At 37.0% G+C, this 27,362-nt stretch overlaps 2 protein-coding genes across 4 annotated transcripts; one reads left to right on the top strand and one right to left on the bottom strand.

Moving 5' to 3' along the window:
• Positions 1–328: 328 nt before the first annotated feature.
• pax9 (paired box 9) lies at positions 329–8,145 on the bottom strand. Of its 3 annotated transcripts, none has more exons than XM_051869096.1 (4): positions 7,939–8,145; positions 6,829–7,533; positions 4,699–4,838; positions 329–1,358 (listed from the first exon to the last, which is right to left on the bottom strand). In XM_051869096.1, the coding sequence occupies exons 1-4, from the start codon at positions 7,940–7,942 to the stop codon at positions 1,104–1,106; spliced, it is 1,104 nt and encodes a 367-aa protein (XP_051725056.1). In that variant the 5' UTR covers positions 7,943–8,145; the 3' UTR covers positions 329–1,103. The 3 variants fall into 3 exon arrangements, with proteins under 3 accessions (XP_051725056.1, XP_051725057.1, XP_051725058.1); XM_051869097.1 differs by having other exon boundaries at positions 6,829–7,461; positions 7,939–8,143; XM_051869098.1 differs by lacking the exon at positions 4,699–4,838 and having other exon boundaries at positions 7,939–8,143.
• A 12,599-nt stretch (positions 8,146–20,744) lies between these two features.
• Positions 20,745–24,199, top strand: nkx2.9 (NK2 transcription factor related, locus 9 (Drosophila)). The gene is made up of 2 exons (XM_051868393.1): positions 20,745–23,118; positions 23,275–24,199. The coding sequence occupies exons 1-2, from the start codon at positions 22,968–22,970 to the stop codon at positions 23,799–23,801; spliced, it is 678 nt and encodes a 225-aa protein (XP_051724353.1). The 5' UTR covers positions 20,745–22,967; the 3' UTR covers positions 23,802–24,199.
• Positions 24,200–27,362: the final 3,163 nt, after the last annotated feature.

The following is a 27,362-nucleotide window of genomic DNA, read 5'->3' as shown; positions in this document are numbered from 1 at the left end:
CTTAATTTTGAGTTCATTGAAATTAAAAATTTGAGTTAATACAATGAAGGCGATTGATTTAATCAAAAGAAACTCAAAATATTATGTTATCTGAACCACAGTAATTATCTAAGTTGATTTGACAAAAGAAAAAATGTTGAGATAACAAATCATGAAAATAATTTTTTACAGTGTAATAATTAACCATATGGTTACAATTAGTACATTTATTTTTAGGTAGTAGTAATAATATTTTTATTATTATTAAGGACTATGGAATTATCACTAAGAATTTTTCATCAGTTTCCATAAGTGGCAAATAAATAATGAGAATTATATTGAACAGAGGTTTTTACACATGTCTCTTTTAATAAGATACATTCAATTTCATTGTGCAATGTCTGGAGGTGTGCAGCTTCACTGATCATTAATGTTGCATGAATGAATGCTCCTGTTGTCTGAATGTGCGTCAATGTCCCACATAATGCCTCTTCTCCTCTCAGCCGTGTCAATTGCACTTCATTCAACGTACCTTGCAATCTAATAAATAAGTGTGATAACTTTTCCCAAGAGCTCTGGCATAGTGAAACTGGTATCCAAAAAGACAAAAATGTGATTTTTATCAAAAACATTTAAAAAAAAAGCAGAACATCTAAACATTGGCCATTTTTAACACCCTGAAAAAAAAAACATTTAAATGCAAACTGATCAGTTGTTTTACATGAGCTTTGCTTATTCAATAATTTTCTTGAAAACATACAAGAACAATATATTCACAGAGAGAAGCACCAAAATTGAACTCGGGCTACTGATGACACAGTTTAATGAGGACTGCCCAAGCGCACTGTTCTTCACTGGTAAATCCTCTGCTCAGATCAGACAGGAAGGCCTTTGCATATCCTCACTCTTGTTATTTTTGTCCTGTGCAGACAAGTGCGAGATGCTGATATGGAGCAAGAGAATGTGGGCATTCAGAAGGGCACACGGCTCGGCCGACAAGTCTTTCATAAATATTGTAAAGCGATAAGATTGGTCCATCTAGAGAGAGCCGGGATGAAAATGTCCATGATGTTAACCCCATCTTTCTGTTTCTCTCTTTGACCCCCCCAACGCTCCTAGTACAGTCACAGAGCCGAGGCGGCGACCGAATGGACGGAGTCTCTCGTGGCAGCCGTGCTCTTGAAGGCCAGTGGTGTGGTGATGTCACAGCTGTGGGGAGAGAGAGCACTGCCACTGGGCGGCTGCCATGTGGGGCCGGTCACATAGGCCGACGTGGTGCCGCTGTACCCCATGTAGGGTGACACTTGGGTGGGAGGGTGGTAAGGATGGATGCTGGGAGCTGTGACATAACTGTTCACTGTGGGCAATCCATTCGGCGTCTGAAAACAGAGAGCAGTGAGCGTAAGACTTCTGGCCGAAGACCATGATAAGACAGTGGCGGGCGTACGTTAAAAATAGAAATGAAGACTTTCTTGGAGAGTCTATGAATAGGACGAGATATTAAAAGATTTGTCGGAAGCTATATCAAGGGAAATGCAAACGCAGGAATGTCTGTAACCCTTTGGCAGGATGTCAATATCAGTTCAGGATGAAAAGAATTCACCAAGGCTTTTCAACATAAAGAGAAGAAATTCTGACGCAGGGTGGTCTTTGACTACTGGAAATGTTTTCCACAGATGAAATCCTTTGTTGCAGAGTTAGGATTTGCTCATGATTTACTCATTATGACATTCTTGACCTCTAGCACAAGTACACACATGTACCAACATGCATACATACATGGATATGGTATTCATTAAACTATAATTCATTACTTAAATAGTAAACAGCATAGAAAAAACAGTTGCATTCTGCAAAAAAAAAAAAAAATCTATCTTTCCTTGTATATGATTTAAGTCATGCACTAACAAAACGAAGTGAAGTTAAAACCATGGCAAACATTTAAGGTCAAATCTGACATTAAAAAAAAAAGAAAAACTTTAAAAATCTTGCACATCTAATGAAGAATTTACAGATTTAAAATGATTTCAAGTAGTTGTATGAGTTCGTATACCAGCGAAAAGTATGTGGATTACAGGCCTAGATGAACATGTCGAGGCGGCAGTTTTAGTAGATTTATCTTCTTTTAGGAAGATTTTGACTTAAATAATCTGATTTTTACAGATCGTTGATAAAGTGTCATGGTTTACCGATCTCAAAAACAATCGTCGGAGATCATTAGATCTAAAAAAGCGCGCGAAACAGAAAAAAATACTAAACTGTTAAATAATTATGTATTTGTGCTTTCTTTATATATTGCACCAGCAACTGTGCGTTGTTGTTTATTACAGAAGATGTAGAATAATGTAAATGCATGCTGTTTTTCATATAACTCTATATTTGTTTGTAAAATCAGCAGTTTCCATGAGGAGCTGACTAAAATACGCCGAGACAGCCATTTTAGTCACAAAACAAAATATAGGCCTTGCAAAATTATTTTCTTCAATTGTTAACTATATTTTTAGGGGTGTCGGTAGGCTATAATGAACAGATCATCAATTTTCAATTGTCAATTTTTGATATCTTCCCACATCGTAGATTATATATTTAATATTTAATTAAGTAAACTTAATGCAAGTCCGCTTTTAACCTCTAAGTGATGTTTCTGTTTATTGTGTTTGTTAATGAACCATGTTATCACGCTGTGTCCAGATAATTCAAATATAGACATATACTTTATTCTGTAAACTCATAAAATGTAAAGGTTAAGATAGTTGAATATTTGCATTTGGGGTAAAACATTAATGTTCTAATGTTCAGTTTATCATTAATAACTTTGAATATTTTATTATTAGCCTATACCTTAATTCACTGCACAGTAAATGTAAAAGAAATCGGTTTAATTCAGTTATGAGAGACTCATAACATAATGTGCATTCATTAAAATCGTCTGAATGACGATCAATTTTCAGTGACTCTTCTGGGTTTTTAATCATATTTTTTTGGTTTCAAGCTATCGGGCGTTCTGACAGATACAAACATCTTATTTAAACCACAGCAATTTATCTATTTGCTGTCCTCATTTATTGCGTAATCCAGTCTGACTCGTGAGATTTGATCATTTATCCAAGATGACAGACATTCGGTAGCCAGTGCTATTCATCATATTTCTGAACCTTACAATTTTCATTTCTTAAGCAAACTCTCACTCTAACTTTTAGGTTTTAATCAGTACACGCATAATTTACGGCAAAACAATGTTTCATCGTCGGTAATAAAGATTTATTCCATCGTATTCTTTCTGAAACACATAAATCTCTAAAACCCACAATAAACGATTAGTCACTCTGTTTGTTGCTGCCCAGCAGTAAGCGAATAAATAATTCGACTGCACCGGATGGCACGCGCGTTATCCGCGCGCACTCTCCCCTCTCATTCCAGCACATGATCAGGCAGAAACCGGTGCGGGAGTTTCTTAAATATAAGAACATTTGTCTTTCACATGTCGGCACGGCGCTTAAGTTTACAACACTAGTATACAGAACAACCGGGCACTAGCCAAAGACGTTTCTATAATAGCCTCTTAATAATAACACTAATGATAATAATGAATATATAATATCTGTCCGAGTATTGCCCTCATGTAAAACATATGGAGGTAAGAGTTTGAGCAATCCAAAAGTTTCTGGTGAATATTAAATTGAGAGAATAGAATTCATTTTAATAATGTATAAGTATTAAAGAATAATAGAATGCATATTTGTTGAATATGCTCTGTGGCTTCAAGTGGAAAGGTGCATTAAAAAAACAAAACAAAGAAAGCCACTTTTAAAATGTATTATTTATTTATTATATTTTACATCTAAATGTGTAAAGCAATGGTTTAAAATCTTAATGAAAGATAAGTGATACGTCTTTGAGCCGTACACAAAATATTTAGTTTTAAACGGAGTTATAGAACTATTAAGCATAAACTGATTGATTTTAAAAATAACAATAATAATATTTAACTTTAATGTTGTTCCATTTTTTTTTTTTTCTTCGGCTCGTTTTGGATATGTACGTGCTACATAGAAATCGTAAATCATTTATCTCGACAAAATAATTTTCTTAAGAGAAAAATGTTAAATACTACAAAAACATATTTTGACTATAAAGTAAAACAAACGTTTATGACCACTAAACTCATAATTCAAGTATATTTCTCAATCAGTAAGAGCAGAATAAAAAAAATATTGATTAAATGTTTAAAAACTGCAAAATATTGGATCAAAACGTTTATTGAAATTTTATTTGTCAAAGAATTCCACTCAGTATCACGCTCTCAAATAAAAAGTTTTGATGAATACGAATACATTGATTCATGGGTATTACACGCATAAATTCGCATTGTACAAAAAGCCTTCAAGAATCATGCCTACACATTAACAGCTGTGCGAAAACAGACACATGTAAATATACACGTTTTAATTAAAACGTTCGTTTTAATTAAAACGTGCGATACTAAATGTAAATGTAAATACTTATCAAAAAATGAGACCCAGTGACCTACACTTTGCACAAGGCCTCATATGTCCGCCCACGCCAAAGAAACACACACACACACACACACACACCCAATGCCAAAAATAAAAAATAAAAAGTCATGGATTTTATGTCTTCTTTACAATGACTATTAATTTACTGAATCAGGTTTTCTGTTTCTTCCAGATTGGGTTTGATTGTTTGTGGCTTCTTTACCTGTGTGTATTTTGCTTCAGGTTCTAAGTGAGGCTTATCCACACCATTGACTAGTGGAGAATTCGCTGGTGAGAAATTACTCCTGTTAATAGCTCTCCATTCTTCTAGTTTGGCGCTGGGAAAGGACGGACTGTCACTAACTGGGGGGCAAAACAGAGACATGGAAGACTGGAGTCAGACAGGACAAGCGTGGGGAGCAGAACTGCCACATGAAGAACTTATTCAGTACAGTCTGCTGCACTGCCAACCATCTCACCAGACCTACTAAACACAAAAAACTGCTGTATCATATATATATATATATATATATATATATATATATATATATATATATATATATATAGTGTGTGTGTGTGTGTGTGTGTGTTTATATTATTAGCGTGTGCAGTATGTATCGTAAAGGATCTGACACGTTTTTCATAAGCAAATAATGATCATAATGAAGTAATGTTAGCATGTTTTTAAATCAGGTAAGTAAAATATATGACGTCCATATAAGTCCGTTCAAACGAATATGTAGAAAAGACATCAAAATCTGAATTTATGTGGTTCATTCATCAGATGAGGCTCACACTGTCATGGCGTCCTTCGGAACATTTACCCAGCGTCTTCCTGGGAGGACAAATTAGATTTACTTTAACCGTTTCCCCTTTGTGCCTGATGGATATTATATTATACACGGTTCCTAAAGTCTGAAATTGGAAAAGCAAGCCCACCAGTGTTGTAACCTGAGAGGGCCACAAAGTAGATTTCCCCCTGCCTTCATGAGATCTTTGTATTGTTTTACAAACAGGAATACGATGCAAAATTTCAGTATGTTCTTTAGAGTTTTATTTATAAAATTATGCAATCGATTGTACGAGATTCGTTTAGTTAGTCTCTTACTTAAAAAAAGTCGATTAGGGTAAACAAATCTACAGTTACATAGACCAAATCTAATTAAAATGCATGCTTAGCATGAAGACCAGATGATGTCTGAGCATGAACAACCATTACTCAGTGTCAATGTGTATGTGTGTAGAGAGAAGAGAGAGAGAGAGAGAGAGAGAGAAGCCCCATTGGTTGTAACTGAGCTCGAAATGATGACAATCTGTCCAAAACATTCTTTCTGTCAAACCGTCCTCGAAAGTAGACCTATGTGTTTTGGGATGTTTTTCGGTGTTTGATTCACTAATGTTGTTGCACGCTACATCTTACTGAGTGTAGCCAACATCATACTTTAGGTTTTAAAACGCTGCCCTAAACATCTGCTAATAATTTGGAAATACATTAATGGTTTGTAAAGGCCGCCTAAATGCAACATCCTCCTCTGCGTTTTTGTCAACACTGCCTTTGAAAACATAGGCAACGAACTACAATTAAATATAGGACAGGCTGCGGCCTTCACACGTTACTGTACTGAAAACACACCACATAGGAACAGGCAAAGCGATTTTAAAGAGGTGTATTTAGTGTGATTCCATAACATCGACGTCTCTTAGATTAATTTTATACTGCTTGCAAGAATTGTGATAGGTTAATAATTGAAAAATGCTAAATTCAAGAGATTGCGTTGCGTACTGAAAAGCATTGCTGTGTTGGCTTTCGAAAGTATTGTTTTGTAATGAGTTCAAATGAGTTGAGAACAATCATGCAAAGTTTGGCCTAGTGTTGTAACACACTGATAGCTTTAAACACTTAATTGCTAATTTAGTTTTTTTTTTCCCGCTCTGCTGCGTCGACTCTTTTTTGTCCAAAATAGTCCACATTCGCCGACTAATTATTATTATTATTATTAAGCCCTAAACCATGTGTTTCAATGCAAACATGGAGCTTCTGCAAATTCCAGCACTCTGTATCATGCCATTCGCTGTAATAATTTAAAAAAAAACAACCTTTTTTTTCCCTTCTTTTTTTTCATGCGGATTTGCCGATATGTGATAATAATTGAGTCAAATTCTGTTCTTACATTTTGACCTTTCAATCACTACCAGAACGCCTCTTTTAATTTTCTCTGTTACACACAAACATACACAAATCTCACACACGCTTTGACAGGCCTTGTCTTTTGACAGGAAAGGTGTATTTTCGCATGCCCCCACACACTCACACGAACTTTCTTTTACCAAAAACTGAGAGGATGATGCTTACTTTGCTGTTCCGTTATTGATCGAATGCCCAGAATATCTGTTACAGAATGAGAGGAAGGCCATATCCTATGCATTGCCATGTGTCCAGGAAGAGTGGGCATGCCAGGTGGAGTTGGTACTTTAGTCCCACTGGCTCCGATCGGAGTTGGATACGAGTACAGGTGGTTGTAAGGTAGGGTGGGTTGAGGCTGAGGATGGGGGGCCTGTTTGCTCGACTCGTACTGGTTCTGTTGAGACAGATTTCCGATCTTGTTGCGGAGAATCCTACTGATCGAGCTGACGGATGGCAGATTGAATTTATCGCACACACCGTCCGCAAGCAGTCTGTCTCGAATCTCCCAAGCGAAAATGCCAGGGTCCCGTTGCTTGTAAGTCCTAATATGCTTGACTACGGTTGGGGTCGTGACCCTTGGTTTACTGCCGCCAATTGCGCCGGGAAGTATTGAGCCGGTTTCGTTGTACCGAGCCAGAATCTTGCTCACACAGCCGTGAGAGACGCGGAGCTGCCTGCTGATGTCGCAAGGCCTGATGCCCAGTTGGGCCAGCTCTACTATCCTCAGCCGGATGGCATTGGGTAGGGGTCTTCCGTTGACAAAAACACCGCCTAGCTGGTTCACCTCCCCAAAGGCTGGCTCTAGTGATGCAGATATATGAAGAAAAAAAGAATTGCAAAAATCATCAGATTTTACCAGGCCCTGAACCGCGTCTGAAACAGAAAACCTACGGATAAATGTTTCAGTAAAACTTTGGATTATCTTTCTGCTGCATTGAATCATACGTTTTTTGTTTCAGTTTAATGCAATGAGCTGCACAAAAAGTCACTCTACAAATTCTGCAAACAGAAAAAAAAACACAACGTTACTACATTCTTTTACACGTAGGTCATAATAAACGAAATTGCACGTTCAGTAGGCTAGTTTTTGGACGCGATTAAGCTCATTCGCGGCAAAGTGCCATTCTATTCCCCGAAATGACGGTCAAAGCATCAGTCAGTTTAACAGTTTGAGTCGCGACCTGAACCATATATTACTAAATTGTCTAACCGTTTCGCCCCCCAAAAGTGTTTATGCATGCCCGTTCCCATGTGGGAAACATGAAATATGGATCTTACCCATTGCGTTTAGCCTCCCGAGGAAAAATGAAACTTCAGTATGCTGTCCTGTTCTGACCTGTTCCGAGTCCAGTTTAGCTGATCTTTATTGCACCGAAGCCGATGTGCATGAAAATTAAGCGTCCGAGACGGATGCGATACCGATTAGCTGCAAGAGAGGAAAATTCGCCTTCTGTTTCCTGATGGCAGGGAGCACAGGCTTACATTTCAATCCCAGAAAATGATGGGCTGGCCCTTTACACATGTCTCCAAAGCGAGGTGCTGCCAGCCAATGAAACCGCGCGTTTTTTCCCATGGTGTTTTTCTATTGGCTGACAGATTTGACATGACAGGCGTTTGCACCGGCGTAAGCTCGCTTTTGAGGGTTACCCGAGTGTTGGTTTTCTTTTTAGACAGATCTAAGAATGGTAAGTGTTTGCAACATTGCACTGTAATTTTGTTTCATAAGCATAATTCTAATTATTTCGTCGACTACTAGAGCAAAGGAGAAATGTGCGGGCTTTTTTTTTTTTCTAAACAGGGGCCCTGTGATTTATTCTGATGTCATTTAAATTGCACTTAATACGCGTCCGATTTATTAAGGAATCGTGTAATAATAATGATACAAAACATCATCTTTACAAATGCATTTTTAGTTTGTGGAAGGCTATAGTTCCAGAACCAAAGATTAGACGTGCTGTTTTTGATCTGAAGAGAAAAAAATAAAATAATAAGACGGGTAAATAAGTGACAATGAACAGTCGTTTATGCTATTGTTATTTATTTAGCTTTATTTTACACTAAACTGTAAAGTGCTGATGCTTTACATACACCAGAAGTTATTTTGTATGAACCCTTCATTGACTTTTTTGTCACAATGTAGTGAAGAAAATATAAATAATTCGACGAGATTTTTACGTTTTTATTTTCATTGGATTATGATTCCATGGCAAAGCAATCATGGACCAATGAAGTCTTCGTCAAAGTGACGACGACGACGTATAACAAACTAGTCCTGTGTTTGTTTGATGCTGTGGATATCAATAATTGTGAGTAATCAGGTAACAAACTGGCCTAATGTTAAAGTAATATATAGGCTATTTAATCAATAAATTCTGTTTTCTAATTGGTCAGTACACATATTTAAAACGTTTATCTTTTTTTAAAACCCGTGTATTATAATAATCATGTTTTCGTGTTATACCTGTATTATTAAATAGCTAGTATTTAATACGTTTTATGTTAAAACGTAAAAATGATTTGAATAGATATGTCAGGTGTAGAAAGTATGGTATCGTTTAGCTGCGCTCAGGCCTGTTTGAACAGTATGACAGCCACTGCAAAGATAGTGGAAAATTATTTGTATTATTGTTGTTTCCTGTTTACTCAAGAGACTTGAGCTCTTTCACGGTTTCCCCTATCAGCGTTTGGTTTTCTCTTGCCTTTCAGAGTATTTCTATCTCAAATCTCACTCTTTACTGGGTTCGAATCTCGAAGTTAATCGAGTTTATTTTCATATTTTGCATCCGTGTCTAAAGAACGAATTAGCCTTTGAATGTTGTCCCAAAAGTAATTAATTTACGATGATTCTATTGCATGTACATTTTGACGTTCTCAACTTACCCACAGCGGTATGTTTTCATCTGGGCTGATGTTAAGGCCCATCTCCTCTGTTCCACCACTCACTAAAACGATTTATAGCCTATTTGATGAGATTCTTTAAATCACCCAAATAACAATGTTTCTAATTAATCTATGGAGGGAGATTCAAACGTGCATTATTCATATCAAACTGAAGAGCTACCACCAAAGTAAACACCAGGTTTGGCTTGTTTGTGTCTTCAGCCGAGTGAGGGGACAAAACAAATGTGGACTAGGGAACTCCGAAAGAAAACAGATTAAACATGATCGCATGCTGTGTTGTTTAGGCGAAGTGTCTCTGGAGACGCATGAAAAGCGGGCGAAAATACGATGACTATCCTCCAGTTGTAATATCTTGAAGCATTTTAGGGATTGGTTTACTCTAATACACTACTGTATTTAATGTTCTCTTGCGTCTTTTGCTGTGATGGCAGAAAGAGAGCATAAATCCAGCGCACTAACTGACCACCGAAAGACAGAGAAAGGGGCTCGTTAATGAGGTGTAAAGATGATGTGAAAGGCAGCCTGCTTCTGTCACACTTTCCGCCTTTGCGTGGGAAGGACCCATGATGTTAGACTCTTTACAGTGGCTATATCCAAGACGACATGAACTTCTTGGAAACAGTCCACGAATGAATTATAAAAACAAAATATATAATTACAAACGTAGTATTTTGTGTAGCTGTAGGCTACAAAAATGTAATGCAGTATGTTAAAAGAAATTTTATTGAAGCACCTTTATTATTTTTATGCAGTTGTTGTGGAATAGAAAATAACGTGATAGGGTGAATTCAGGGTGATTGGGACACTTTTTGCCATTGAGATGACTTGGGAAAAGTGTCCCAATCAACCTGAATTCACCAAACTTGACATTTGAATAGGATACCTGATCAGACCCAAATAATAATAATAAAAAAAGCCATTAAACACAACCAAAGCTTATATATGTATGTATGTATGTATGTATGTGTATGTGTGTGTGTGTGTGTGTGTGTGTTGTGACCCTGGACCACAAAACCAGTCATAAGTCGCACGGGTATATTTGTAGCAATAGCCAACAATACATTATATGGGTCAAAATGATCGATTTTCTTTTATGCCAAAAATCATTAGGGTATTAAGTAAAAATCATGTTCCATGAAGATATTTTGTAAATTTCCTACCGTAAATATATCAAAAAATTATTTTTGTGAGTGGATATGCATTGCAAAGGACTTCATTTGGACAACTTTAAAGGCGATTTTCTCAATATTTTGAGAAATATTTTTTGCACCCTCAGATTTCAGATTTTCAAATAGTTGTATCTCGGCCAAATATTGCCATATCCTAACAAACCATACATCAATAGAAAGCTTATTTATTCAGCTTTATTTATTTATTAAATCTCAATTTAAAAAAATGTACCCTTATGACTGGTTTTGTGGTCCAGGATTCATGTTAGGAAGTCCTTTGCATAAATGCATAATTTCTGGCATCGTTTTTTATTTGTAATTTATTGTTAACTCGTTATAATTTATTAGACAGGAACATCGTGAATATGTTCTACGTCGTAAATATTGCTTGATTATCGCCGGTTGCTATGATGATGAAGTCTTGGATAAGAGTACACAGCCACGCAGTTTACTTTAAGCTAGAGCTGCACAGACTGGTCAGAATAATGTTTATTTGATTGACTTTCTATGACTTTCTTTTGAAGAATTAAAGGGATAGTTCACCCAAAGATAAAAATCCTGTCATCATATACTCGCCATTATGTTGCTCTAAACTTGGCTTTCTTCTGTGGAACACATAAGAATATATTATAAGAATGTTGGTAACTAAACAGTTTCTCAAAATATATTCTTTTGTCTTCCACGGAAGATATGAAGTCATGCAGGTTTGGAACGAGATTAGGCTGAGGAAATGATGACAGAATTTTCATTTTTTATGTAAAGATGGTCCACAACAAGTCAGTTTAAGTAAAAAGATTTCAACACTCTGGATGACGCATCACACCATCACGCACCATTAATAAATAGTCAATTATATACGTGTTTTTGTGTGGTTTTGAGTATTTCGATGACCTTAAATGTTATATAGATTAAACCGAATATCTTTCATATAAATGGGTCGTTTTCTCTGACACACCCCAAAAGATCATTTGTGTTCATTTCAGACCACAACTCGAACTCGTTTTCGTTTGGAAATGTACGAAGAATCACAAGTGCAGCTTAATATTTTCTTATTCGTCGCAAGAGAAATCCATTATTCTGTCAAAAAAAAAAAAAAAAAAAAGTTTCTTATTAAATATTATTACATTGTATTTAAAATCGCTTAAGTGGTCAACAAAAACGGTTTGATTTCAAACGCTTCAATATAATAACAATAATAATAGTTGTTATTGTTATTTAACAAAAACTGTGAAGCCGATGAGGCTGTATAATAAAAAGAAGCAAAGCTGAAATGATACGCTTGATCTTAAAGACTGGTCGCACACATGACACATGGTCCGAGAGGGTGGAAGTCAGGAGTTTATTTTGACTCATTACACACATCTCATGCGCTCATTACTCTTGAAAGCATCTGACGCTCTGATAGTAATGACTTTGTACATTAAGAGTAGTTAATCTAGTTTTAAGAAGCACGCTCCAAGAATTTCAGGACTAGAAATTAGGAGAACGCTGAATGTGTGAGTGATTTCAATCATCTCTTCTCTGTGTTCTTTAGCCGATGCCATCAGTCAATATCCAGCCGACTGTGGGGGGCCATGATGAGCAGACCTGACGGACGAACGCAAAAGAAAATAAGTGATTCTACGACGAGCATGCACATTTACCCTAGCTGATAAAATGATCGAAAAGATTCATTGTTTTGAGATTAATTGACAGTGTTTTGATAGCCTACGGTCTTGAAAATGTATCCATTGTGAGGCTTCTCATTCATAAACATACGGAACGGAAAGTGCATAGTTCGAGTCAGTGTCATCCACTCTTTAGGCATTAGACCAATGTAATTGTTACCGTGTATCAAGATACCAACTGAGACTCAAAGTGTTTACATTCGCAGCGGTCGCTAACGTATCTTTATTTAGGCTGTACACTCGTCTCGGTTGTGTCTGCGTGGAACATTAGTTCGGGTGTGTGATGAAAATAGCTTTCAAAGACAGTCCAGAAATATTATATAGCCTGCTATTTCACTAAGGGACATGGTTTTGCATGGTCATTTGACAAAAGCAATTGTTACAGAGCCATGTTTACAATTGCTCGGCCTTCTGAAGTTTGTGCTTGGACATTTAAATGTGAGAATGCACATAAACAACCAAACCTTGCTGAAAAAAGCAATAAGTTGTAATCTCCCAAACAGTCAAAAAAGAAACATAACATACCATAATAAATTATTGAATTAATCAAAGTATGATTGTAAGTATGTTTGTTCAAATCGCACATATTTTTACTTCATTGCCAGAATCATATTAAGAGTACAATGCATTTTGTTGCGTTGTCTAAACGTGACATGATATTTGGGGTATTTGGGCCGACAGACGAGCCTGTTTGGTTGATTCGAAATGGCAAGTGAACAATATGGCAAGTGTATAATATTTTATATGAGTTATAAAGAAGCTCTTCATACTTAGTTATTTCAATCTATTATAGTCGTCCCTTTAAACAACATAGCCTATATACGGAATGTGTTTTTGACTTGACAATACATTTTATTTAGTCTAAATTTCTTAGGAAATTTCTTTAGAAAAAAAAAAAGTATTTACCCATTCCGGCTTGGCTCGTTTGAATTTGATATACAATAATGTATTCCTCGAAAAAGACAATTGTCTGCTGTTAGAGTTGTTGCGTATCTTCACATAGCCTACGTTCCTATTTATCATTATTACAGCATCAATCTAATGTCATTCATAACTCTCATCGTGATAAATATAGGCTATAATTAGGCTACAATCTTAAAATTAAAGGTTCAAAAAGGGAGTTTTCACAGCAGTGCCATAGAAGAACCATTCTGGGTTCCTCAAAGAACCTTGTCAACAGTTCTTCAGTTCATAGTTTGAAGAACATTTTTTGAAAAATCTAAAGAACCTTTTTCTGATATAAAGAACCTTGGAATAACGGAAAGGTTCCATGGATGTCAAATGTTCTTTATGGAACCATCGATGCCAATAAAGAACCTTTATTTTTAAGAGTGTATATGTGTAATTTTAACTGTCAATCAAATGATATCACATACATCAAAACATTAGGCTTCAGGTTTACCACGAAACAAAAAAAGATGTCTCGAGAGAAAAACAGTTATCTGTTAGGCCAACCGTGGTAGGACTTTCCAGATGAGTAACACTGAGAAAAGTGGGCCCAGTTTTTCTATATGGTCACTTTCTGCTCTAGCAATGATAGCATGTCACAAGCATCAACACTGCGGTTTTGTACGAGTTCTTTAAAAAGTGTTTAAATGGTTGCAATTAATATAATACAAATAATAATAAAGAAATGAAATAAGCTACCTTAAACGAATCAGTTATTACTGAGGCTATAGGCTAACGACCGCGATGATCGTGTATTGAATATATGGGCTAGCCTATAGGCTAAGACTTCAAAAAGCTTAAATTACATATGAATAATAGATTTATTATTCTGCCTTCCATAATGATTATAAGTAGTGGAGAGCTGACTGTGATTACGTTGTTGCATAAATTATCCGTTAGACAATTAAAAAAAAATGTCTGGATTACATTAGGCTACTCAATTAGCATTTATCATTTAAGCTACAGTTTAAAAGGATCAACTGATAACCATAACTTTTATCTACCAAGTGGAAATGACACCATTAAACCGTTTTGCATGTTAACACCTCTAAAAGGTTGACTACTGCTGTAACTTAATCCGGCAGTAATGAGGACTTTCGCAGATTAACGATTTGTGTTTTGGGGTCAGTTCGGGATTTATAGCGGGACAAACCAACAATATTTACGACGGATGGTTTTAAGCGTCGATCACATCGACAGCTTTTAGTTTCTTCACCTGTATTTGATTAGCATTAAATATTACATTTCAGTCTAGTTCACCTTATTTTTTATTTTATTTTTTTGTAATAAAAAAACGAACACGAAAGTTTCAATTTCATAGTCCAGAAGAATTTTTAATTACGACAAATTGTAGCCTACACGAGAATGGAAAGCTTTTAAATTCAAAATGTAAAAATGTATAGCTACACAATGCGCAGTCAATTTTAAATGCTATACTTTTTTGTTTTTAAAATTATTTTAATTTCCATCTCTTTTTTTGCGTTTGTGCCATTTTAGAGATAATGTTTCAAAGGCATCATAGTGCCATTTTGACATTCTTCAAAAAAACGAAATGGCATCTATTTAACCTCTTCTTTGTTGCATAGGAAAACTTTCCAATGCAATCTCAAGATTTAATGTCCATTTTAACACATCCAGGGTGAGACAATGATGGGGAAGTAGCTCCGCCTGCTGTTTACTTTGCGCTAGTACATGGATGAGAAAAAGAGGATGCGCACACGGATACGTTTAACTACTGTACGTTGTTTAACATTGACTACAAAAATGTTCATCGTTTGTAGAGAGATTCATCAGCTTCACATACAGAGGGAGTAGTGAAACTAAAATTGTGTTTAGTTGAGTAGGAGAAAGTGTGCAAAATACTGAGACAAAATGACTTATATTTCAGATATGCTGTACTTCTTTGGGGGCAGTAATGGTATACTTTTTGACATTTAATTAATTTCACATAGTGGCAAAATGTACCATAATTTCCCTTACATGCTGTCATAGAAACCATATAGGTTTTCAGATAACTTAAAAAAAATAGGCTAACACATGGGCCTAAACAAACAAACAAACAAACAAGCAAACTTAATGTTTTTACCAGAGGGTTATACAGAAGAACATCTCTGACCGTACGTGTTTTGATTTAGAGGATCACAGAAGATCCCATTTCTGTCAGATACAGTGTTTCCCAATCCTGGTCCTGGAGCACCCCCAACAGGTGATTCATATTACAATAAACCGTAAAATATTGTCTTGTTGAAAATGATAGGCCTGTAGTTTTGTTTTAGGCTACTATACAGTGTTTCCGTCAAACTACTATTTTTACGGTTCAATCTGGAAATTACAAATTTTTTATAACATTGCGCAGAAATGTAAAAAGTTTTAATGAGAAAAGATTGTCCTTTCATCATATCATGAACAGATAGTGACTAGTAACAAATAGGGCTTGTCCTGGCGTCTTCATATTAAGTGCATTTTTGGGGAAAAATGAACGAAAGTTCTGTTAGAACTCCCTTTAAAACTGAGATCCACTGGTGTCGGGAAGTTTTCCAAAGCATCATAACTTGAATGTTGTAGAGCATTGTAGATGTTTGCGTGCTCTGAGTACAGTGTTGTGCATCTATTGGCTGGGTCATCGTTATCTAAGGTCCACGTAAATTTAAGGACAAGCTCATCATAAGTCACTGATGTGTAAATTCAACTGATATTACTTGAATGTTTAACGATTTAAAGGAGTTCGTAAATTATTTAGAATTATTTGTTTTATATTCTTATTGAAACAGTACGTTTTGGCAAGCTCGTCCCTTTTTAAAATAAGCGACCCACGTTTCAGCTCAGTCACATCCTTGAACTATGACTTACCTTGCCGACACGCCCATGACCGCCCACTGTCTGTTAACTGGGTGCGCATCTCTGAAATTGTGCATCCTCCTTTCCTTCCCTGATGAGGCGCGAGGACAGAGGGATCGAAGCGAGGCTTATTTGTAAAACTGAATGTCTTTGCTCACTCAAGCGCTGTTGGCTATTTGCGCATAAGAGACCTGCTGTTGTTGAAACTTGATTATTTAAAAATATTCCTAATAGGCCTAAATCTTAATAAAGTAGTAGATGTGATGCTCGTTTATTTATATTTATATAATATTATTTATATTTACAGAGAGTTTTGTTTGAGGCCTTCGCGCCATTATATGGAGTTTACTTCAAGGCCTATCTACACGAGATTGCTTACCAGTCGGTTGCAGGTGTAATCACTAAAAAAGCGTCGCGTCACAGGTAGGACTGCACTCTGAATTTAAGGCTCGCGTTTTAAGTCAGCTTTTGATAAGATTCAATATGGTAGAACTTTAATTTAGTCATCGTACACACTTTATATACATTTTTTTCCTCCCAAAATGAACAAAATGGCGTCGATTGTTGGTGTAGGGGGGAAACCTGTGCAACGGGCAAACTGAATGATTAAAGGGTAACGTTAATTATAAATGTTCTCTAAATATAACCCAGATTTTATCCAAGTTGTAAAATCACAAAAAAGCTAAACTTGTTACTGGAAAGTAGGAAGGTCCTTTAGGAGGAGGTACCTGCTTAATCTAGATTAGCATTTGGTTGGACAAAAGTCTCAATAGTTTTGGTCTGTTTTCACTGAAATTCAAGACTGTTTATGAAAATACCCAAGCCATAATTTTTTCTTCTGTATAATTCAGAAATGTTTAATAACTTTCAATGGCTCAACAAGGCAGCATTTTCAAGCTATTTTCATGCTGGAATGACAAGCTTCAGGAAATATTAGAGAAAGATTGCCTCTGACAGCTCCAGTAGCACTGCTGGTTTGGGAAATAGTTCAGGATGAGTCATCAATATTTTGGTCTGTTTCTACTGAAGAGCAAGACTTTTTATCACATTACCCAAGCCATGATTGTTTCTTCTGCATCATTCAGGAGTTACTCCATCATAAGGCTTAATTCTTAAAGTTAGCATGAAATGGTAGTTGCAGTACTCTTTTCTTCCTTATTGTGATGTAGTCTATGTCCGAGTGAAATGGCTTCTCAAACAAGTGTAGGGCAGGACTTGATATTGACTCATGTGAGTGTTGTCCCACCCTTCTGCCAGTAAACCCTTCTTTTATGTTCATGAGTGAATTGTATTGTTGACTGTTTTGAAAAGAAAGTCTAAACTGTTGAAGGGTTGTGTTCTGACATAATGTGTGTGAGAATGAAACTGATGAGTAAAGAAGATGGATGAAGTTCGCTACTCCTGTCTCGTGTGTTTTATTGCTGTTTAATAACTCCTGACAGATAGGCCTACCACAAATTGGCAACAAGAATTAGGCGTTTTTTCCCTATTGTTGGTCACGAAGATGGCTGTTGCTAACATGCTTTTCCCAAGTTTTTTCATGCCTTGCCCCAGTGAGCTTGCTATGCCTTTCGGCACGTGGCTGCGGATATTTGAAAATAACTCTACGAGTTATTGACTATATCTACTATACTTTTGTCTCACAGACCTGGTGGATTTGGTGGTTGACACTGGTTCTTCCATATTTATCCTGCCCTACAGCACTTATGCATGCCATTTCAGTAACGTTGTGCTGTTGCAGCCCAAAGTCAGGCTTGTGACATGTTCAAAAGCCCAAATTCCCATGGTTGGGTGTTTGTTAGCGAACGTTTCCCTACATGACTACTCAGTTCCTGCTATACGTTCTTCACTGTGGACAAAGGGACACCACTCATGGGGAAGAACCTAATTTCTGCACTGCATGTGAGGATTGAAAACAATCAAGTCCTGCTTCCTAATGCCCTTCCTGTGCCTGCTTCTCCCGTGCCAGTCTTGCAGTGCACTGTTGCTAAGTCAACTGAGTTTGGATGTGTACTCTTTTCACTACTATCCACCTGACTAATGCTTACTACCAAGTGCCACTGCATGAGGACAGTCATGACCTCACGGCCTTTATTACTCACAACAGACTTCCGTTTTTGACGTGTTCCTTACGGATTGGTTTCAGCACCTGTTTTCAGGCCTGCTTGCAAATGCTTCCATGTGTATCTGTGCAAGCGCTCTGTGAAGAGCATCAAAGATGTCTATTTACAACATGTTTTTGAAGCGTTGTAGCCAATCACAGACATATCTGTTGAGTGCGTGAACACAATGGCCAATCAGAGGTGTTTAAGAATCCGCTCAACAGTGCTCAAAATGCTAGGGGGAAATGCTGGTATCGTCACATTTTTAAAATTTCAGCACTGATTTGGTATCGAAGTCAGTACGTTTGACAACACTACCCTCTGCGTTTCCGGAGAAATTTGTCTGTTAAGGACAACTTTGTCTTTCGGGGCTCACGGCTGATTGCACCTGTGGCTCTTCGATCTGTGCTGGCCTCCACAGTGCACAAAGGACATCAGGGAGAGGTGAGAACTTAACAACGCCTTCGGATCTCTATTGATGGCCAGTGATGGATGCCTAGGATCATGATGCTGTCCCGACCGTGCCACGCGTGTCAGCTCAATGACAAAACTGTCAAGTCACGTCCTGCCAAATGGACCATGGCAGAAAGTGGCTGTGGATATAGTCAGGCCATTTGACGCTGCACCTGATTAGTTACTGATAAGGGTGTTCAGTTTACATCTGCTGCTTTCTCTGCTTTTCTGGAAGGCAAGATAGGAATATTCGTCACAATTTGTCCTCTCTCTACTACCCGGCAGCTAATGGTGCTAGAAAGGTTCAGCCGTGTGCTCCAACACACTGTCCAAATGGCCATCCAGCAACATCAGCCATGGAAACCTGTGGTAACTGACTTCTTGCAGGAGTACAATGCCACTCCACATGCTGTAACTGGTACTTCACCTTTTCAGCACCTCTATGGCAGGCAAATGCACAAAAGGCTGGCTACTTTGCCATCTGCTCCTGTCCACCCTCCAAACATGACTGTTCACCAAAGGGTTACGAGGGTCCAACAAAAAAAATGAAAAAGTACACTGATGCTAAGCCGGGTGCTCACACTCCATGTTTCCAGGAGGGGGATAAAGTAAGGATACGGATAAGGGGCACAGAAAGTTTAGTGATCCTCTCACGGTTGCTGAAAAACTGGGGGTGCATTCTTACATGCATTCTTAGTGATGGAAAAACATGCTTCCCATCTCACTGCATTTCCATGCACGCCAACAACTTGGGCGAAGAAAACTGCTCACTAAACACGCTCAAACAACTAGACCTAAACGTGATGTTCGGAAGCCTAGCTGGTTAAAGGACTATGGCACTTAAACTGATGTAATATTCTGTTTTTTTAAAAAAGGGGGAAATGCTGTGTTCATGAGTGAATTATATTGTTCACTATTTTGAAAAGCAAATCTGAACTGTTGAAATGTTTTGTTCTGACGTAATGTGTGCGTGAGAATGGAAGTGATGAGTACAGAAGATGGATGAAATTTGCGGCTCCTGTCTTGTGTGCTTTATTGCTGTTTAATAACTCCTGACAGATACCACACCTTCATCAGAGAACGGAAGTTATATTGATTAAAGATTACAAGGGAACATGCATTTAAAAAAATGATGTGCATGCATAAATCATTTATAACAAATACTGCAATATTCTATATAAAAAATAAGAATTGTCAATTTTGATTTTGTGGTGACTAAGCGTGAGAAGGTTTTTTTTTTTTTAAATGTACAGTTTTATATATGTGACTTGAAAGTTCTCATGTGTTTAATAACTTTAAATGTAATCTTTCTGGTGTGTTTGGTTTACTTTTTTCTTCAGAAGTGTTGGCCTGAAAATGTTAGGTGTGTTCATGAGTTTCAGAGCGAGTTCACAGGTAGGCCTGCTGCTTTTATTGTTGAGCTCTTGAGTTTTAAAAGCTCTGTGTTGCAACTTGTGGTAGTTGATTTTAGATGCCTCTATAATATTGGAGATCTTTTCTGAAATTTTTTGAGATTATTATTTTACAGTCCTGTTTCGCATGTACATACTATGTTATAGCAATTACAATAACTGGGCTATAACTTGGTACTTACCCTGAACCTACCCCTAAACCTAACCTTAACCCATGTAGTGACCTTATATTACCAATACTTTCTAAGTACACTGTAAGTACGCATACTGTAAAATAAAGTGTAACCGAATTTTCTGTGTGTGTGCACGCGCACACGTGTATGGATTAGTAAGTAACAGTGGTGACACTTGATTCACAATTAAAATATATATTTCTTCATTTCTTTAAATAAAAAATGTTGCTATTTTTATTTCTGTACTGCTCCAAAGGTCATTTTACTAGGTGTGTGTGATCTATCAAGATCGTTACACTCAATATCTTCTGATCTTCATACGTTTTTGAATATTTCTTAAAGGAATAGATCACCGAAAAATAACAATTCTGTCATGATTTACACTTTTTTGTTTGTTTGTTTTACACTTTTTTCATTAAAGTCATTAAACAAAGCAACATAATCAACAATATTAGGATATGCAGAAATTAAGCTTTGTTTTCTTAACAGTGTGCTCAAAGTGTTACAGATGTTGTAAAGAGTGATACAGAGTTTTAACATACAGCATAATGATTTAAATAAGATCTAACGAGAGTCTAATGTGTGTAAACATGTGTTGCTCTTCACGCGGAAATGTTTATTTCTATAGATTATTCTCTGATTCCCGTTGTCTCACCCCCTTTGGGTTTGAGAAGTCAAACAACAAGGGTAAATATTTGACACTGAAGAGCTCTTGGGTGTTTGAGAGTGCACACTTTTCCTGAAGCATACTCCTATCTGTGGGTGTCTAATAGATTAAGGAGATACGAGAGGTCATTAGAAACTAAACTGTGTGCCTACACGAGTCTTTATTGATTCTCTGAGAGCGCGCGCCTAAATTCAAAGAGCTTGGCAAACATTTGAATTCACTTTATACAGTTTAACATCCAAAAATGGACGCATAACACTATTTAGAATTGAACTTGATATAACGAAAATAATCATTAGCCTATAAAACCTCATTTTTCAAAATATGTCAGTATGCCTTATTTTTTGAACATCGGAAAATCTAGGAAAAATTTTAATTAAATTAAATGAAATCTTATTTTTGAAAGACTTTGATTAATCAGGAGACAACTTGAGGTTTTATGGAAACGAAAAGTCTTTTATTTCCGTTTGGAAACGCATAACTAATAATTCAGTATAGACGTAAGCAGCTAGACGTGTAGCAGTAGATAGTTGCCCCGATCCCGTTCATCCCTATTCAAAACCATGACAACAAGAAACAAGCACGGATTTATTCGAGAAAGTTAAAGGACATTGTGCGGGGGCGTCAATCAAGCATTATTTCAGGACTGAACAAATGCAAAATCTTGACTGGAACAAATGCTTCCAACGGGTCTCGGACGCGGGGCTACATTTCCCTCTTTTGTTCCTGGTCGCTGGTTGGCATGTATTTGTGTTCCTTTTTTCGGCCGACCACCCAGGACGACTAGACGAGAACGGATACCCACTCTGTTTGGGAGGGTCTATGCAGTCATCCAGAGCGCGCTCTAAGACTAGGCAGTCTCAGGAATCATCCGAACCCAATGATATGCCTCGTGTACTTATACTGGTGAGGTGCAGGAGTAAGCAATAGTCCATATAACGACATATTACTGTCTCCTTGATGTCTGGATTTTTTTCTCAAATTTGAGCCCGATCTCGTGAAAGTGCGTATCAATAGCACGAGTTTCTGTTTCTAATTGGCGTGCTATTTATACGCAGAAATTACCATTGGCGTGCATATAATACGCACGTGTTTGACGTGCAAATAATACGCACTTTTCGCGTGCATATAATACGCCCGTACACTACACCACTAATCCTACCCACTGCGTATCATATGCACGCAAAAAGTAATTCCAGCGTATAAATAGCACGCCAAATACAAACATAAACTCGTGCTATAGACACGCAGTACTAGGAGATCGTGTTGGAGCTGAATTCATAAATGAGAATAAAGTAGTGTTGAATATGAGTTTAAAGCAAACATCTAGGTTTTAATTAAATCTGTTTAATTCGCAGGTGAAACTTTCTTTTACAGTAGGCTGTACGAAAGTTCAGGCTGCTCTTATGAGCCCACAAATATCTAGATTTCATGAATACTGTGCACATTTAACCCAATAACACCTGCAATAAACGACATTACCCCAATAAACGAATTAGGAAAACCAACTCTGGGACGCTAATGGATCACTTTGTATGCAAATATCCGATATGTTATTTGAGCGGGGGAAAGAAGGGAGGGCTCTTGTTGTCACTTGCCACCCAAGACGTGATTCAGCCTCAACAATTACCATTATCTGTTTCCCACTTTTCACGAATTCGGACGAATCAGTAATGATGAAGAGTGTTACCCTCCATCATTGTGAAAGTAGCGGGCTATTCTTTGCCGAGTTCACACCTACCATTACAGGGATTTAAGTACACGAGTCATTGAGGTACTTAGAAGCCATAAGGAGGAGAGGCCTCAAAGCAGACACCGAGTGCTGTTTATATAAACACCGCGACATCAGTGTACACATTGTCACTTGGATGCGCGTCTTGAAAACGCACACATCACTTCAGCACTGCGAGACTGACTGAGGATAGCTCTTCAAGACCGAGAACCAGTCCTGGAACTAACAGAAATCCAGCGCTACAGATGGCTATTTCGAACAAGTTCAGTTTCACTGTCAGAAGTATTTTGGATTTGCCAGAAAATGACTCCGAAAACATCGCGCGCCATTCTCCAGTGGACACGTTTTCCGTCTCACCTTACTCGTCTTGGGCTGAAAACGATAGAGGACATATATGTAAGTTCTTAAATTCCAATCAATTTTGAGAAAATGTTTCAAATGTCCAACCTTTTCATATCCTAGCATTAAAGTAGCCTATATTTTACATACACATAGGCCTAATGTTTGTTTGTTTTTCAGAGATATATAAAGGCTCTTTTTTTTTCTCTTTAGCCTCAGACGAGAGCAACCTTGAGGCTTCACCAGACTCCACCGGGCCAGATGTGCTCTCAGCGGATACAGAGCATGAAAAGAGAAAGAAGCGCCGCGTGTTATTCTCCAAGGCCCAGACTTACGAACTGGAGCGACGCTTTCGTCAGCAGCGGTACCTGTCCGCTCCAGAACGCGAGCAGCTCGCGCACCTGCTACGTCTCACGCCCACGCAGGTGAAGATCTGGTTCCAAAACCACAGATACAAAATGAAGAGAGCGCGGATAGAGTGCGCTCAGGACCTCAATCAGCCTCCGGTTTTGCGCAGAGTCGTGGTGCCCATTTTGGTCCGAGATGGCAAACCGTATCAGAACTGCACTATCGATGCCGAAAAGGGAAGCTGCATCGTTCCGCCAACAGTACCATCCTCACCCTTCAGCGTTCAGGGTTTCCAGTCTTTACAGCAGCAGACTCCCTTTGCGCTTTTCCCCACATACCAGCACTTTACCTCCAACACAGCGGCCTCCCGGCACCACTTCTGTGTTTGGTGAGACTCACTTGACCACACGAACTATTTCGAGACTTACCCCACAGGACAGCGCATGGACTCATCTTGATTCAAGTTGTTTTTAATTACATAAAGTCTTAGGTCTGTTAAAGTAGAAACTTTCAGCGTTGATAAGATAAAATAATAATAATAATAAATGCTGTTTGCACATATTATGTGGTCTATTTAGTGTTGTTGTGACCAGTTGTGTTAATTGATGTGTATAATTGCCTAGATATAGTGTATTTTTGAACAGTTTGTATTTCTTCTAAACCAAAAGTTTATATATCTGTGAGAAAAAATGTTTTATGTTTTATACAGTGAATAATGTAGTGTCGTAATTTGGATGAAAGTGCATCATCTTAAAATGTTACACATTTTCGTTCTTGTATTACAAAAAAAAAAAACCCTGAGAATAAAAAACATTTTAGTAATGTATACCTCTGTTTGAATTGTGTTTATACACGTATTAAATATTATTTAAGCTTGAAATCACTCCTTTTTAAAATATTTTATTCATTCTTTGGTTCGAAGGAGTAATTTTTTGTCATTTGTTTAGTATAATTCGTTCACCTTTCTGTTAATCCCCGCGATTGTTGCACAGTGTTTGTATAAAAGATCTCAGACTGAACTGAAAAGAGTATGAGAATTAGCGCACAGCAAGAGATGAGTGGCTTTTGTAATGTTAAGACGTCCACTTTCACCCAACAGACCAAATAAGCATGCAGCTTAAAGAAAGAACCCTGCTTTAAGACTCAACAGTAGGTAAACACTGAGGAAGAAATGTAGGATGCACAATGGATATTGATTCTTGTGTGATTCTGGAACTTGCGTTTTTTACGGGATACGAAATATTTATATACCGCGTTACAAGCATTTTTGTTTGTTTAAGCGTTTGATTTGGTTTGAGTGGTGATTAAAGTTTAGGGGACTAAATTAAAGTATCGAAGTAAAAATGTTTCCCCAACACACCCAAAAAATGACAAATTGCACCGTGACTTCAGAAAGTTCAAGGAACTCTGCCTCCTCCATATTTTAAAAGAGGCTGATCATTGTTGTAACATTAATGAAAGAGGCGTGTTTTCTCTTGCTTTCTCTATCCCGAACTTGTCCCAATTAATTCAGCGACCCAGTTAGTATCATCCTTGTCACCTGGTCTTTTGTCCCCTCTCTCAGGCCACCTTGTACTACATATGGAGGGGACTGACCGCAGCGCTCTCTTCGCTACATCTTCCCTAAAACACTTTTTTGTGTCGTCCTCTGAAAGGACCATTGTGTGGTTCCCAAAGGGACCTAGACAAAATCCGCAGCGTCTCAATTCTCGTGATGTTTAATCAGTCCCGGGTGACAAATTTATGGGCTTTAACAAGACAATGGAGTTTTAAAAGTCGTTGGGTTTGGGGAGTGACAAAGACAGGCTTTTAGAGGTCTCCCTTGGTTTATGGCGAGACTTGGACACAACAACTTGGTAGGAACATAGTAAAACTCAACAATTACGCTTATGAAGTTGTTTTTTTCTCTTAAAAATAAATAAATCGCGTGCTTTGATTAAACATTTACCTTTCACATAATGCACTGTATGAAAACTGATGCTTTGAAATGCCTGTAACAAAAACAGATTATTTGAGCACACCAGATAAAACAAGGCCTATTAATGTTATACTATATGAAACTCTGAAACGAAAGTTTTTGTTTGATGTTTTGTTGATATTTTTAGGACATGATTAACAGAGTTATTGTTATCATATACTGCTTTTCATACTCTTCGCAGAGACGATTGTGTGCCTTGTTAAATAATCAATAAACAAATGTTATGGGGGACCGGGGAGTGTTGTAACACGTTAGTCAGTTTTAACAGAAAAGATCTGTGGTGATGTAATTTAATATAATACACTCCCATCACCTTTTTGAGCTCACGCGAGAAGTGCCATGTGACTGTGAACAACACTGCAGATTTTATGACCAAAAAATCAGGAAAGATATATTTTTTTTTTTGTCCAGCAATCATTGTATTCTAGATGTTTTTTGACTTGCATAATCTAAAGTGGCTGATTCTCTAGTTTAATTTGATGCTTTGCATTCATGCTAACTTCAAACCCACATGCTAACAGCTATGTTATGGCTTTTTGCGTCCTAGTTGTAGAAGTTCATTAAAAATGTTAAATATTGGTTAAATATTAAAAACCAACCCCTTATGATGATTCCAGTTATCAATCACATCCCCTGTTTAGAAAAATCACGTGAGTTTTTTGTTGCATTGAGGGATTTATGTGGTAAATATATTTCCATCATAGTTTATGCGCATGTCTTCTAGTGTTGTCAAACGATTAATCGCGATTAATCGAATGCAAAATAAAAGTTCGTGTTTTCATAATGTGTGTGTGTGTGCGCTGTGTATTTTTATGTATATTATGTATATTTATCTAAATACACATACATACATTTATATATTTAAGAAATATTTACATGTATTTATATTTATATATAATTTATATTATATATAAATATAAATATTTTTATAATATATTTTTGCTAAATATATACATGCATGTGTGTATATATTCATAATAAAAATGCACAGTACACACACATAAATTATGTAAACACAAACTTTTGTTTCGGATGCGATTAATCGCGGTTAACCATTAACCAATTGAGCACATATGTTTTTTTTTTGTGTGCACATATTTAGAATTTATGCGCATCTCAGCGTTTCCATCCAGCGTTTTTATATGATATCCCAAATTTCACATAAAATAGATGGATGACAACATAGTGAATCCTTGTGTGACAGGAATATAGTACAGACACATGAACACTCACACAAACACACACACACAGCAATTGTTTTTGTGCTAAATTTAATGTCCTTTGTATTTGCTTTATTCTTTATTCAAAACTGCTCACTTTATTCATTATTCTTTGTTCTTCAAAACCCCTAGTGAAAAATAAATATACTAAAATGTATTTGAAATGTATTTCATGCTAAGTATACTGCAAATACATTTACATATCATGTACTTAATAAAAATACCCTACAATTGTACTTTTGGTAGCACTTGTTACCAATGTTACATGTAGTTACTGTAGTAATAACTATAAATTATGCATAATTAAAGACAACTAACCCTAAGCCAACCCCTATTCCTAATCCTAACCCTATAGTAAGTACATTAATTATTATTACTCAGTACTTAAATGTATAATTGCACTGTAACATGGACACCTTAAAATAAAGTGTAACCATACTTTTGGTATACTAAACTAGTATACTTAAAGTCTGCTAAATTGGAGCAACTAATTTTGTACTTAATGCACTTTAATTGTGCAGAAGTAGTGCTGAGGTCCAACTAAAGATATACTTAAGTATATTTGATTGTGCTGAAGTGGAACTATTGCAAGTATGCTTTAGGCACGCTTTAAATATCTTGCATTTAAAGACTGATATTATTCAAATATCATACAATCCTCATCAGTAGTGGCAATAAAACATGTTTGGCCTAATATTAAGAAATGTGCATTGTGCACAAGTAGTACTCTAAATAAGGTTTAATTGTAATTTTTA

This window comes from Ctenopharyngodon idella, chromosome 17 (assembly GCF_019924925.1).
Source record: "Ctenopharyngodon idella isolate HZGC_01 chromosome 17, HZGC01, whole genome shotgun sequence".
Classification (NCBI taxonomy): domain Eukaryota; kingdom Metazoa; phylum Chordata; class Actinopteri; order Cypriniformes; family Xenocyprididae; genus Ctenopharyngodon; species Ctenopharyngodon idella.
This window is presented reverse-complemented; position numbering and strand designations above follow the sequence as displayed.

Coding starts and splice junctions, on each gene's coding strand:
- pax9 (XM_051869096.1), bottom strand. Junction 4,839..6,828: donor ATCAATAACGGAACAGCAAA/GTAAGCATCATC, acceptor TTTGCCCCCCAG/TTAGTGACAGTCCGTCCTTT. Junction 1,359..4,698: donor CTGAAGCAAAATACACACAG/GTAAAGAAGCCA, acceptor CTCTGTTTTCAG/ACGCCGAATGGATTGCCCAC.
- nkx2.9 (XM_051868393.1), top strand. CDS start 22,968: ATGGCTATTTCGAACAAGTTCAGTTTCACTGTCAGAAGTATTTTGGAT. Junction 23,119..23,274: donor AAACGATAGAGGACATATAT/GTAAGTTCTTAA, acceptor TTTTCTCTTTAG/CCTCAGACGAGAGCAACCTT.